At 31.7% G+C, this 15,261-nt stretch overlaps 4 protein-coding genes across 4 annotated transcripts; 3 read left to right on the top strand and 1 right to left on the bottom strand.

The window, feature by feature from the left end:
* Nucleotides 1-5,782: 5,782 nt before the first annotated feature.
* On the top strand, nucleotides 5,783-6,340 carry ASCRUDRAFT_12727 (uncharacterized protein; the record flags this gene model as incomplete). Its single annotated transcript, XM_020188970.1, has 2 exons — nucleotides 5,783-6,189; nucleotides 6,257-6,340. Exons 1-2 carry the CDS (start codon nucleotides 6,124-6,126, stop codon nucleotides 6,338-6,340), a joined length of 150 nt encoding a protein of 49 aa, XP_020048097.1. The 5' UTR covers nucleotides 5,783-6,123.
* A 577-nt stretch (nucleotides 6,341-6,917) lies between these two features.
* On the top strand, nucleotides 6,918-7,544 carry ASCRUDRAFT_75070 (uncharacterized protein). The gene has a single exon (XM_020192919.1). It carries the CDS (start codon nucleotides 7,071-7,073, stop codon nucleotides 7,224-7,226), a length of 156 nt encoding a protein of 51 aa, XP_020048098.1. The 5' UTR covers nucleotides 6,918-7,070; the 3' UTR covers nucleotides 7,227-7,544.
* Nucleotides 7,545-8,906: 1,362 nt separating this feature from the next.
* On the top strand, nucleotides 8,907-9,899 carry ASCRUDRAFT_7276 (SANT/Myb-like DNA-binding domain-containing protein; the record flags this gene model as incomplete). Its single annotated transcript, XM_020192110.1, has 1 exon — nucleotides 8,907-9,899. The coding sequence occupies one exon, from the start codon at nucleotides 8,907-8,909 to the stop codon at nucleotides 9,897-9,899; it is 993 nt and encodes a 330-aa protein (XP_020048099.1).
* A 1,274-nt stretch (nucleotides 9,900-11,173) lies between these two features.
* Nucleotides 11,174-12,823, bottom strand: MDM34 (ERMES complex subunit MDM34; the record flags this gene model as incomplete). The annotated part of the gene is made up of 1 exon (XM_020194469.1): nucleotides 11,174-12,823. The coding sequence occupies one exon, from the start codon at nucleotides 12,821-12,823 to the stop codon at nucleotides 11,174-11,176; it is 1,650 nt and encodes a 549-aa protein (XP_020048100.1).
* Nucleotides 12,824-15,261: the final 2,438 nt, after the last annotated feature.

The following is a 15,261-nucleotide window of genomic DNA, read 5'->3' on the forward strand; positions in this document are numbered from 1 at the left end:
CCCCTTAAAAATAGAACTTGATAATGATCACGTGCAATCTTTGTGTCTTTTGGGAATCCAGATCAAATTACAAATATAATGGAAGTTTGAACAGATTTTGGGAGGAATTTTGTGGAATTTTTGAATTTGAATGAGAGTTTTTATGAACATAGTATTGTTGTATTATTAGTACATGCTGATTGGTATTTGGGGAGGTTTTTTATAGATTTGAAAGAGATTAGTGGGCAAATAAAGGTTTGGTAAATCGAATTCAAATGCAAATGGGTAGAATTCAAATGGGTTACAATAATTATTCATATACCCATTAAATTCTTGAATGTAGATTGTTTTTAGAGAACTGAATGAGCTTTAGCCAGAAAGTTAACTGCCTGAACAAACTGATTTTGTATTAAGGTGGGAAAGTATTAAGAGAGAGACAAAATATTAAAAACAAAATAAGATATTAGATTACAAGTAAATAGAATTGAATAAAGTCATAATTTTAATTAGAATTAACATTATAAAAGTAAATGAAAATGAGAAAAATTAAATTGAAACGGTTTTTAATTGAATAAATTTTTATAAGAAAGCATATTAGTTTCTTTTATAATGGATTTTTTCCAAATTTGAAATTGATTTCTTGTTTTTAGACTGTAAATTAACACTCCTTTAACATAGAGTAAGACGCCTGATGTTCATTTTGATAAATTTAAAAATAATATTATATTGTATTTCATGATAGAATCAGTAATAGTATCGATATTATCATAGATATGATGCTGCTGTTATTAATTTTGATTTCTTTTGGTTTTGTCTTTATATTTTAGAATTACAATTCGATCTTAAATCTTTATTAGATCTTTGTAAGACGTGGAATGAAACTAATAATCGCTTTATTATATCGATTTGAATGCTTTGAATTGATTATCGACACGTTACTATGAATCAATTAATGAGATTTTAAAGGAACAAAAAATTAATATTATAAAAATAAATAATATAATAAAATAAAATAAAATAAAATAAAATAAAAATTAAGTAAATTCCTTCAATATTCATTCCTTAGTGATTTCAAGGTACATTAGATTGAGATTTAAAATGGTGATGAAGTTTTATTTTTTATTTTTTTATTTTTTTATTACTTATTTTGTTTAGAAATAAAAAAAAAAGTTTTAAAATAAAATAAGAACTGGAATTAATTGAATTACTTCATAAATTTATTCATATAGTTTGGTACCGTAGTGATAATAGCGAAAACAATCTTAATGGACACAAATCTCTTCTAGATGCTCAAGATATTCTGGAGTAAATTGGGAAGGAGACATTTATTGAATTATTTTTGGTTTTTAGCAAAAAAATAAAATACATAGAATATGAAAATGAAAATGAAATGGGATAAAACAAAAACAAGATACATTTTCAATTAATGAATACTCAATATCTTGATATGAATAACTTTCTTTGATACCGTAGTGCAAGATAGGTTTAGTATTCAATCAAGTAAAAAAGATTGACTTTGTAAAAAGCCAGAGACAATTGGCCAGTTGAAAGAGAGAAAGCAGAAAACAGAAAGCAGAAAGCAATACGGTTGAGAGAACCATCTAAATTTGTAGCCCAGCCAATACAGCAGTAAAAGAAAGTGACGAAAAGTAAAAGAGTAGATAAAGTCAAATAGCTCAAATTTGATTTCCTGATTGGGCACACTAGCTTCAGATCAAATTAAAAATTAAGTTTCTTCCAAATCACAGCAAAAAGATATGGGCTCAAAAAGGTGAAAAAGCCCAAAAGGGAGATCGATATGGACCAAAAGGACAGCCAAAAAAAAAGAGGATACGTTGGTACAATTGAGGAGAGAAAATAGAAGAACGATAGAGGCACCCTGGCCTTAGAAACAAGAGAAATTGCGAAGGTCGCACAGGTTCTGGATAACAAGCATGTTAGCAAGCATGGCAACAAGCTTGGGAAATTGGATGAAACTCGTCACAACAGATAGAAATGGAGAGCACAGATTCTACAGAAACTGCAAGAGGATGATAACAGTGTTGACAGATGGTAATTAATGCAGGTCTGTTATTTATTCAATCACCACGTTATCGCTCACCGGTGTCGTTTGACAAGACGACAAGGTGTGGCAGCGCATCCTGATAGTACAGGCACTGCGGGCAGACCACCACTTGAGTCGTGTCTGCATAGCCAAACTCTAACTGCAGCCAGTGCAGTGCTGCTGCAGAAAATCATCCCATTTCCGTGAGTGTGTTTGGCAGCAGCTGAATTTCTCGCAGTGATATCAGTTTATTATTAACTCTTGCAAACTCAATCTCTCCAGACAAAACCTGCGCACTCAGCTTGCCCCTGTGGGTTTCAACACACACCGGCTGGGTCAGGTGGCGGTGCCGGTTTTTGAGAACCCCCTGTCCGCTCCTCTGATTGGCTGGTAGGGCATTTGCGTCTTTGCGGGCATTGTTCTAGGGAACGATGATGCCAGTGGAGCCTGTGCGCTGCCGCTGGTGCCGTTTCCCACAGAGACATGTCGGTTTGGTGTGGCATTCTGCACGTGAATAGGTCGGTTTTCCATGAGTGCTGAGTTTTTTCTCCTGGGTTTACCAAATTGGCGAGTTTCCATTTGTGACTTCTTTAAGGCACATGAGACTAGAATTCGTTTCTTAAAATAATACCAGCAGCTTCACATTACGATCATGGTACAAAATAGCGCAAGCTGATTGGCGGGGCTGCGATCAACCTGAATAGATGCGTTAAGGTTTTCGATAACAATAGAACTAGATGATCATTAGAATTTTGAAATTATTTCCAATCTATTTGTCATGAAATCATTGTGTTCGTTTAAATTATTTGGTTAGCACAACAGACATCCAAGTTTAAAATATCTCTTGAATTTTACGCAAATTTTGAAAACAACTCAAAACAATCCAACACAATTCATTAACTATACCTACATAGTCAAAATAACCTGAATAAATTTAGAAATGTTAGAATAAAAAAAAGCACAAACTGTTCGAATAGAATACCACAATTTCAGCTTCCTATTTGATTTACAAAAATATACACCAAGCTGAGAGCTGATACTTTATACTTGATTACTTGATAGTCGATGGTTAATGGTCAATATGCAATCATTTACAAATCAAATAATAAAATCATGTCTATAGTCAGCTTTCAGCTTCAAAAAAGAATATCTATCCCTTTACGTAGTCTCAATTTACTTGATGTGTTATCCTATAATCTATTGCTATATTACACAGTCTCAGCTAATGGTCAATTTTTCCGAATATTGTTACTTGAAAATCCAAAGGTTATTAATTTGAATAAATTTGAAAATAAATTTATTTCAATTTTTGGATTTTTCTGAATCTTTCTGAATGTTTTTTGAATGTTTTTTGAATGTTTTTTGAATTTGTTTTAATTTTTGAATTTGTTTTAATTTTTTGGGTTTTTTGGGTTTTTCTGTTTTGTGATTTTTAGTTACTATTTAAAAATTAGAAACTGTGTTTAAACCAATCTTTGTAGTAACTTAAAAGCTTAAAATTAAAAAAAATGCCATTTAGGCAGATGGGGCTTCACTTGTAATTTATCCTGTCTCAAAAAGTGAATAGTATTATGCTTATCGAATCATCATTTCATTTTACAACTGCTGTCAGAAATTCATCAATTACTGATTTAACTTAGTACGCTTTGTAAACCTATTCTACTTGCTAAACCTATTTCCAAATTTTAAAATTCAAATTCCTTTATTTTTTTAAAGCATAAATCCTTACAGATCACTTGTTTCTCTTAGTCTTTTGGTTAGCCTATTGGCTATTTCCTAGATTTGTTTGATTTATCTAAGAACTTTCTTTCAAGGTTTCCTCCAAACTTTCTCGATTTTGTTGATCTTTATTTAGTTCAGGTCCTGCTTAAGCCTGTTTAAGAAGGTTTATTGCCAATCGATTTCACTACAATACAAAACAATGCAATTTCGATCTGATTCGTGAATTATCTCATTTCAAATTCAACCAGTAATAACAGGATTTATTTTACCCAGCCATACTATCACATTCATATATCCTTAGAATTTGATCAAAATCAAATCAAATTGAAATTTCATCCCATTTTTCATCTATCAGAGTTGATGTTCTTACGGTACAACTATTTATACTTTGGTATTAAAAAACTTCGAGAAAACTTCGCCCAAATCTCTCTGCGTTTTCGGTGTACTTTTGTTTTTCGTCGAAACAACTCCTCGTCAAATCACAATAAAATGACAACACCACTTGCAATAATCTAAACAGTCTTAAGTACAAGTCTAAATTTTATCTATCTACAACTGATCATCTTTAAAAATAAATTTGTCTTTCCTTAATGTTTTTCGTTACTATCTACCTATCCTGCTCTTTATCAACCATCCCCTCAGCCAATCGAAAGTAACTGCTTTCATTGCCTGATCCTATCATTTAGCACTTCCACTTAAACTCATTCATTTTAATCTGCTTAGATATATTGATTTGAAAACTGTTTCGCTCAAGCATTTCCACTCCATGCAAACCATTTCCCATTTCAAAGCTTAATTGCTCCAACGCTCTCTTCTGCTATCAGGACAAGCTTAGTACCGGGAATCTGACTATGCTGGCCGACGCGGGATCCAAGTCTAATGGAGTCGCAATGTTTTTCTCATTTACTGAGGGTGATGCCCTGTCACGCAACTATTGCTTCTAACAGGATCTGCTCCGCTCCACAAAGCTCCACCACTATGGATGGCCTCCCTATCAGGACGCCTGGTACGCAGCAAGCAGCTGGAGTCAAATTCAGTTCCGTTTCTAACAGGTATGGCCGGCTTGCGCAGGTGCAAACGGTTATACTAATGAGTAGTTTTAGAGCTAGACAACATCGGACGACAATACCATATAATATGTTTATCTCTTTAGGATATACCCTTAGAACTAGAGGAAGATTATGAGTAAGGGCTATGACACTGGAGCAAGATCAGAGATTTGCTTCTACAATTTCAGCTGACTGAGATAGTATGTTGTCTTAAAACAAAATATGCTGATTGCTTTTGCAACTAGTTAACAAATTGTCCAATTATCTGCTCATGTATTCTTCTATTTTTCTATTTATAATTAAACAATAGGCAAAAGAGCATGCTGTGCAAGTTACCAAATTCTCATTTTTGTTTTTGTTGTTTTCTCAAAAAATACTGAAATTCTTTTTAAATTCCAATAAACTTATGACTAATTAGCGTTTCCAATGTTATTCATTACTTTATTTTTATTATATCAAGCCCAGCTATTAACACTGATACTAATATTATTATCAACACTAATAAATTCCCCTTGTTAAAGGTGTGTTCAAAAAATATTTTTCAAATCCAGAAATGAATATGGTGATAACTCAGCAATTGAATTCTAATGATTTAGCAAATAACGATGATTCATTTTTTTTTAAATTGTAAATTCTAAACCCAAAAAAACCCAAAACAAACACCAGAAATCCCAGGAAAAAAACAAACTGTTAATTTCAACAATTGAAAAGGTAAATCTACAACGATTTTCATTTGTATTCAATTATATTTAATCATCAGATAAACTTACTTTCAGTAGCCAGTTTAATCACAGTAACAAAATTTGTTTAACTCTTTACCAATTATCAGACAAGAAACAAAATTTGAGATTAGCAGATTTAGCAAATAGATGATTAAAATACCCAAAAATTAATAAATTCAAAATAAATTTAGAGTAAAATAAATTTTAAAAAGCAGTTTATTACCCAATGATCCTTTTTATTTTCTCATTTTTTTCTCATTTTTTCTCTTTTTTTTCTCTTTTTTTTTTAAATTACTTTTTTAAACTTTGGATCTAATAAGACAATAATTTTTAAAACACATTAATATATTGATTTATTAATAAATCATTTAGCAAATTGATTAAATTAAATTAAAATTTCTGGACATGATACAATACGATATGATATGATATAGTATAGTATGATTTGATCATTGTAGTTTTTATTTTAGATTAGATTTATTAAGCCAAAGAGATTGAAGAGGCAAACAGACTGGACAAACTGAACCAAGTGAAGAGAGTCAAAAGAAATCAAAAAAAGGCAGACAAAGCCAGATGAAACCAGACGAATCAAGATGAATGAAAACGAATGAAAACGAATAATGATGAAAGAGATGATTATAATTTTTCGAATAAAAACCATAAACTAATCAAAGTGAGACTATTGTTGATTATTATTATTTAATTATTAGGACCTATGGAAATTATAGAGTTAATAAAAGCAAAGCAATAATACTAATGATGATAATAATAATAATAATAATAATAATAATAATAATAAAAATAAAAATAAAAATAAAAATTAAAATTAAAATAATATGGATATGGATATGGATAGTGATAGTGATAGCGATAGTGATAATAATGTAGCTGAATTAATTCGACTAAATTATTTGATGTTTTAAATTAACCTGTTTATCTTGACCATTTAAAAATTATGTCAACTACTTCTGTTATCTATTGAATAAGAATAACGATAACAGTAACAATAGTGATTAGAAAGTAAAAAAATAAAAAATTTTTTGTTAAGAATAAATTAGCAGTTTAGTATACTTGATTTTGAAATGGAAAAAAAAAAGGACAACCAAAAAAAAGAGCATTTTAATAGTGATTTAGTGTTTAATAATAATTTAGAAAAAATCTGACGATATTTTCAACTTTATAAACAGTGTCAAAAAAACTTCATCAAAAAATCATGAGGAAGTGAGTATTCAGATCGAATAAATTCTTCATCAAAATTAGATCGATATTCAAGATCAAAAGACCAAAAGGTGTATTTAAAATGAGACTATTAATTTATTAATTATTTAATTTAATAATTAATTTAAATAAAACTAATAACTAGAAACGAGTAGCTAGAAACTGATATCTGATATCTGGTTTCAATGAATTGGACCAATTGATTAGGTTATTTATTGGGACAAAAAGATAAAAAAAAAAATTGGAAAAAATTGAGTTTACACGTGACGCGATGGTGTTAAAGGTATTTAGTGATTATGGGTTTAATGATCAAATTGTTTAAACAATGTTTAAACAATGTTTATGATTGGAATTTCTGGTAATGGTAAGGTGAGTGAAGATGGTGGAAGATCTGTTCTCAGCAGGTTTGTGGATTTTATGGCTGAGAAGTTGGTTTTAGTGGGCAAAATTCATTCTATTTCGGTGAGACATTGGATGTTTAACAGTGAATGAGCCTACAGCTTTTCGTAATTGATAATACAATAGATCTAATTTTTGTGTTTGTTTTGGCGAAAATTTTGAATTGAGTGATTGAGCGAGGAGTGATTGTAGAGCAATGAATAAATAAAACAGCGAAAGAATTAAAGTGTCGTGTAGTAGTGAGTGAATTAAACCGTTATGTAAATTGGGATTTGAAAAAGCGTTAACGACATGCAAACCCCAGTCAAATTAAATTGAGAAATAAAATAAGAAATAGAATGAAGGCAGAGGAGTAAGAGAAAAAAAAAGATTATCTTTTTTTCATTTATATTTTCAATTGAAGGAATTACGATTATAAACAAGGCGAGAAAATGCAATATGATCGACAATGGTTTGAATAGTTTGGGATTTTCTAATATTTTTAGATGGTTTTGGGTAGATTGAATTTAGGAGATTAGATCCAAATAAGAAAGATGTAGGATTTATTGAAAAGAAAAAGAGCAATATCAGATTTCAGTACACATCTTTGAAAACATTGCACGATAATTTGGATTAAATAATTAAGATTATTTGGGAATAATCTTAATTCGTTAATTTGTCTTAGTTGTGTTTGCTGAACCAGTAGAATCGAGCGTTGCAATTGTCTATGGCCTTCATTTACAATGGGTATATATCACAATCTGAGCTGCCAAACGGGAAGAGATTGCTTCCTAAAAGACCAGACAAAAAGCGTTGCATATAAACCGACACAGAGCACAACAAAAACAAGGCAAAACAAGACAAAACATAGGTGTTCTTAGCAGTTATTTTTTAAAAAAAAAAAAAAAAAATCAAACAAAGCATAAAAAAACACGAAAGGCCACCGGGAAAAGGCCTGAAAACCCACAAAAACCCACAAAAACCCACTGCTTGCTCCTCTGCAGGCAGCGAAGCAGCTCACTTCCAAAAGAGCCTCACTTCCGCAGAAGAGCCACAAGCACTTCCTCCACCACAGGCCTAACACAGATCGCCTGCTGGAAGACGCGTCTGGGCGCGGTCCCTGTAGCAAAGGTGTAGCCAGTTATGCTGCTACAGCATCTGCAGAACACGCCAAACTGTGCGTTCTGCGCTGCGGCGCGGCAACCCACTAAGGCTGTACGGTTGCTGATGGGCGCACAGCAACCAGGCTGGTGCATGCGAGAGTTTGGCCTGCAGAACTCTGACGCAGACACCTGTGCGTGTATGCGTCTGGAGCTAAACCAACGGATAACGGTATGTAATATGCATTTTTGATCTATGTCTTAAAACAACTTTCATTTCTTCTTCTCAACTTTGAAAAGTCAAAAACCAACTTCTCAAATCCCAATCTCCTTTCAATGATCATTAAGACATTGAATTTAATATTCCAGATCAAATATATAAGAATGGAAAATTTCCCTCTTTTTTCTTTCCATATCTCTTTTCCTTCATCATATCTATTATCTTTTTCTATCTTATTATCTTATTATCTAATTATCTAATTGCCAAATTATCTTTATCAAAGTATCCTCTCCTATTGTCTCACTATCTTGTTCCTTTCAAGCTTTTTTATTTCTCCCTATTATACTATACCTTCCACAACCTGTTTTCCAAGTCTCTACTTCCACGTATTTTTTGTATCACTTATTACTTCTATTTGGTGGCTTCTCTTATATTCCATATCTATATCCATACCTCGTTTTCTATACAATAATCATGTCTACTCTCATAAACGAAATCCAACCTCGCCAATTTTCCTTGCCTTCTTTGTGCAACAACAGCATCGTCCCAATATATCAATCCTATGGAAAGATCAAGTTGCCTGGTTTGAAGGAGCTATTCCAAGAAAGCTTTTTCCTTTCACAGCAACAGCAACAGCAACAATCACAGTCTCCCTCGATTCCAACTCCTCCTCCAAGTCAACAATCCTTATCTCCCGTTGTTCAATACAGAGACGTAAGAGCCCCCTCTTTACCTACTCCTCCTGTTTCTGCTCAACCTCACCTTACCTACGATAACTCTGCTCAAACATCTCCCCAATTACAACAAACCCAGCAATTACAACACCAGCTTCTGCCACTGCTTCAGCAAGTGCCCATCAACCAAAATTCACAATCTCAACAACAAACCCCCCAACAAGTGTCTCAACAAGTCCAGCCACAACACCAGCAACCTCCTCAAATGCATCAAATGCAACAAATACCTCAGGTCCAGCAAATGCAACAAATTCAGTCCATTCAACAAGTCCAACCACAACAAATACAGCTGCCTCAACCAAACTACCCTTACCAAGCTCAACAGTTTCAACAAATGCCCACTCCTCCTTTTATGACAAACTCTCCCAGCTATTTATATACAGGCCCTGCTCCTGCTCCCTTAGCTCCTCAAATCTATCCTCTAGATCAATACCAAAGAGTCGTCACCCCCTTGAGCTCTTTAAACCAATCGAAGGGAAACTTGAAACTAATTCCCAAACAAGCAAGTGCTTGGTCCCATGCTGACGATAAACTACTAAGATACTTGAAAGAAGAAAAAAAATTGGGCTGGAGAGCTGTAGCCACTTATTTCCCCAGAAGAACTCCAAATGCTTGTCAATTTAGATGGAGAAGATTGGTTAGTGGCAACGCAAGTCTCAAAAACTCTATAAATTCAAAACAAAAATTAGCTAGTAAATCAGTTAAAACCTCAATCAAATCTTTATTAAACTAATGACAAAGCAATTGAATTCAATTATTTTAAACCTCTATAATCTAAAAATAGTCCAATAATCCAATAATTCCAATTCCAATTCCTAATATAATTATCTATCAATATCAATATCAATATTAAATTCTACTTCATGGTTATAAATATTACAAGATTTCATGTTAATTTCAGTTCTTTGTTATGTGTTATTTAATTAATTAATTTTTTTCTTGCTTATATTGTTGTATTTAATGTTTTAATGGCTTAATTTTCTTTTTTTGTTTTTTTTCCACTCTTTCTCTTTCTCTCTATTTCTCTCTATTTCTTTATCTTCATTTTTAATATGAATTTATCATAATCATAATCACATCTACAATCATCATCATTTTTTAATATATTTACTACTTTTATTTTACTTCTACTTCACCTTTTTGGCTTTTTTTTATATATATTATTTCACTTAATTTTATTTCTACTATTTTAACTATTTCCAAGTTATTTAGAATTCTGTATATGTAGTTTCAATTAAATTAAACTAAATTAAAAAGACTGGAAACCGAATTTGGTAATCCAATGATGATTTAAAATGTAGTAATGCCTCTTCTATTTAATGTTAACAAACAATCCCATTAATCTCATTAATTCCTTGATAAAATTCTCTTAATATTCTTTTTAAATAAATTTTCATGCGAAACTATCCCAATTTGATTTTAATTCAGTTTTATCTTGAAGGTTAGAAACGTTATGTTACTTTCGTTACTAATAATTTGATATTTTCTTACTGTTTTTTTACTCTTTTCTTACTACTTTCATGCTATTTGCTCTTTTTTTCCTTTTTTTTTGCTTTTAAGCAAAGCGAAACTAAATTATACATAAAGATTAAACATAAATATAATCTTGGGCGTGGGAATTCCATATCATTAAAATTGATGAGTATTCATTATTCGCTAAAGATTTTGACTAAATATCTGGTTAATATTTTAGCTGGATTTTGCTTGCTTCTTTTCTTTTGGCTACCCTACATATTCAAATGAATAAACTGATTTTACTACGAATTTTTGATCATTAATACTAATTAATACTAATTCATACTAATTCATTCTGTACATTCATCTCACTATATACTCGTGGCTATTTAAAAATAACCATAATGATAATGATAATAATAATAATAATAATAATAATAAGAAAAATAAAAATAGTTTATGTATGATATATGTATGTTATTGTATGAAGAAATAAAGGAAAAAAAAAAAAATCTCTCTTGTTTAAATATATGATTTGAGAAAGAAAACATTTCAAACTCCTAATGAAAGAGATAAAACTGAAGAATAAGTGTATAACGAAGGTCTTATCCGTATCTCGAAACTGCGGTGGTTATTACGAGAAGGAGGAGATTGGTTTCTTCTCGAAGGTTGTGAGTGATATAAAGGAGGAGGACTCTTAATTAGTGCCTTTTCATCGTAGTAATCTCTTTCAGATTTTGTATCGTAGTTATATGCTGAAGATATTTCCGAGCCAATAAGCGTAGATTCTTCATAAGTGGGAATGGGGTGATCATCTTGCTTTGAATTTTGAATAAACACAGCCAAAGGCGAGGGTGCTTTTGATTCAGGTATTGATGTATTATTTGATGTATTATTTGATGTATTATTTGGTTGAATCTTTGGCTCTTGGTGTATATTTAAATTATTATTAATGATATTATTGTTATTAGTATTTTGATTATTTTGATTATTTTGATTACTAATTAAAATATCATTTTCTATTGGTTTATTTTTGTCTTTGTTTTTGGTTTTGTTCTTTTTCTTGTTTATGTGTATAACTCTTCTCCTTGGTTTTTGATTACTATTATTTCCATTTGATTTTTTATAATTATTAATTTGGAAGTTTGATATGTTATTTAAGTATTTGGATATTTTATTTGAGTCATAGTCTTGTGAAAATGGTAAATTTAAAGAATTTATATTTAAATATTGAGTCAATTGATTATCATATAGATTGAAAAACTCTATTGAAGATCTTTGAACAAAATCATCAATTTTGAAAACATCTAAAGATAGTGTTTGTCTTGAAGAAGATAAAGTCGATAATCTTAACATGTTGGCAGGAGATAAATCTGGCCCATCTGGATTTATGTCAGCTATTGTAATTTTTTTAACTTCACTTCCATTTTCATTATCGTTTTCGTTTTCATTATTATTATTATTATTAGTAATAGTAATAGTATTAGTAGTTGCAGTTGTAGTGGCAGCGATATTGTTATTATAATTATTAAATTTAGATTGTCTTTTTTGATTTAACAATTGAGGATGAAGTTGATTTGCTACATATTTTTGAGAATATTGGTATAATACTCCAGGCAAAATTTCTCTAAATAAATCTCTAATCTTCTTTTCAATTTGTTTCTGTAGAAAATTTCTTATAGCAGGCACAGTATCAAAAGTTGAGCTAACTTCTATATTTTCTAAAGGATCGTTTTTAAAAACTAGTGTTAAACCCTTTGATTTACTGAATACTATTACAATAATTGCAGATATTTTAATCTTTGATAATTTCAAATTAACAGGAATGGATAAATTTTGAGATATAGAACCTAATTCTGGCAAAATATTGAATTCGGGGTTGTTGTTAAGCAAATTATTAACAGTGTTTTTCCAATAAATATTTATAGGATTTGCCTGAATATTTGTAAATAAAGTGATATGAGCATCGCCATTATATTTAATTTTGAATATACCTCTAAACCTATCAGAAGCTAAATCACCAATTTCTAGAATTTCAAAATTGGGCGATATTTTACCAAAATTCAAGTCTTGTATTATGATATTTGAAGCCAATATACTTGGTCTCTTGTTTGAATTATTTAGAGAATCATGTAGTATCTGTTTGCACCAAGATTTCAAAGAATCCTTCTCAAATGAGTCCCAGGTGATGTTGAACGACATTTGAATATAGGTTGTATGGAGGATAAGGAAATAGTAATTCTAATAGTACAAATATTGAAGAAGAAACGAGATCAATCTGTCGCTGAATATGCCTGGATAGCTTTTAATATCCTCTGGTCTTGAGGGTTGTTTATGATCTATGATCTCTTAATGAAATTGCTCTTGTGGACGATTTTTGCATCTTCTCTCCAGTTTCTTTGTTGGTGGGTTTTTTGGTGGATTTAGTGCGTGATCTCGTCCGTGAGCAGTGCGTGATTTTGTGCGTCACGCGATTGGACGGAAACGCGCCGGTCGCAGACTCTCGAATAGGCAACGTCTCGAAATAAAAATATCCCAAATAGGCATCTACCGAAAGGAGCTTCTGCGGCGCAGCCGAAAAAAAACGGTGCATGTGTTTCTCAAAGAGGCAGCTGCAGCCAAAGCACCAATCACAGCCCGGCACACGAGCTGGAGATGGACTAAAGAGACAACAGAAGGAGATCTAAAGGAAGATCTAAAGGAAAAGCTGGGGCTCGAAAGGCTCGAAATATTGCGATGCATCGGGTCTAGCTTGTTTGATGCTTGTGATATTATCTAATTGTTGGTAATGGCTGCAGAGGCATGAACTTTGCAATCTCAATTTCATATTGGTCAATCATTTCGAATCGCCATCACTCAAATGAAACAAAATATCCATTTTTTGCCTTTTCTTTTTTTCTTTTTTTCTTTTTTTTCTTTTTTTTCTTTTTTTCTCGCAGCAAGAGCTGCATTCATCTACAAAAGTTTTCTCTGAAAACACTTGCTATATTGTTACCAATAAAGTTTTTTTTGCTCATTTCTGTTATTTCTTTTCCTTCTCTCAACAGAGTAACCAACATTAACTCAGCACTCCACTGAAGTCAATTGGACTTTAAAAGTCGTTATATTTTTCATCACAAATCGATCAACTATTTCTTATTCCATCTGATCATCACCACTCACTATTCGATCATGCTAAGCACAATGCTTTTTTCTCGGTAAACCACTTTAACCTAATTAAACCAGTGTAGCGTGGTGTGTAGTATATATAATTTACTCCTTATTGTGCCACTTAGCAAGAAAAGAAACTGAATGGACAAATATTGCAATTGTCGTTCGTTATTCAGCTGTATTTCAGCTGTATTTCAGCTGTATTTCAGCTAGCTGTCTGCCAGATTCTTCAAGGCTCTTTGAGACTTCCCAACTTCCCTTAAGAGCTTTCCTGCTCATGCTCCCAGCATGTTCACGTGCAGCCAAAACCTCATTTACAAAAGCAGACAAACAAGATCTGGTCGGATCATTTTATATGGTTGAAAGTGCACCACATGGTTTTACAATTCCACTCCATTCTCGTATTAGTCCTTTGCTCAGCTTTTGGTTCTTTGTTAGCTTGTTCATTTCACAAGTTTCACTCTTTTTGCTTGTTCATTTTGTAAGCTGAGCTTCAGGGCTCTGCGCCAGGGCTCGCCACCAGGGCTCTGCTGGCCCGCATTGGGCATGCAGCTCAAGGTTTCAGCATTAAAAGAAAATCTCTTAACAACTTTGTGTAACAATTTAATTTCACTGTTCGCCTATTCCGTCATATCTTGCACATAAGCTCCAATAGCAATTGAAGAAACATCCCACTTCTGCAGGTCCTATTAATGAAGGTTCCGCTAACGGTATATAACCGTTTAACGGTAAAGCGCCACAAACCAACCCGCGTTTAAAATGCATACACATACAGCGCATGGTGTTGAGACACACCTTCTGTAACCGCATATCTGGTTCATCCGCATTAAAAAGGTGTGCAGTCATCAATATAAACTCAAGATTATACCTTATAGCCTTTGCTACCTTAAAGGATAACACTATTATTGTACTGGTTATCTTATTTATGTATATTCAAAAATTATTTATTAAATCGCATTACATTATACTATATTATATTATATATTAGATTATTTAGTAATTCAAATTAAATTATTCTTCTATTTTAAATTCTTTCTCCCTTTTTTGCCTGTATTACAACTTACAACTGTTTTCTTTCTCTAATTTAAGTTATTCATTTGAGATTTTATATTTGTTTCAACTCTTGAATTTTAACGAATTGTCGTTAATTATAAGATCTTCACCTCCAAATTCAAATCCAAATCGTGTTTCCATAATTTCATAATACGCTCTATTGACCTCACAATTTTGGATTTCTAACTAATGGTATTAATATATTTGTTTGGTTGGTTTTTTTTGATTGAATTAAATCTGGTATTGATCATCTTCTTGTTTAAAGTTTTCAACCATTTAATTTTTTCATCAAATATTGACTCTTAAACTGGTTTTTTTACTCTAGCTAGAAAAAGTACCTGATCTACTGAATTTTTAATGAAATATCTTTTTATTCTTTACTATTTGCTGTTTGTTTCCTGTATTATTTTTTTTCTCAATGTTTTTTTTTTTTTCAT

The sequence above is a fragment of the Ascoidea rubescens genome, assembly GCF_001661345.1.
Source record: "Ascoidea rubescens DSM 1968 unplaced genomic scaffold ASCRUscaffold_4, whole genome shotgun sequence".
In the NCBI taxonomy this organism is placed as follows: Eukaryota; Fungi; Ascomycota; class Saccharomycetes; order Ascoideales; family Ascoideaceae; genus Ascoidea; species Ascoidea rubescens.

Coding starts and splice junctions, on each gene's coding strand:
- ASCRUDRAFT_75070 (XM_020192919.1), top strand. CDS start 7,071: ATGTTTATGATTGGAATTTCTGGTAATGGTAAGGTGAGTGAAGATGGT.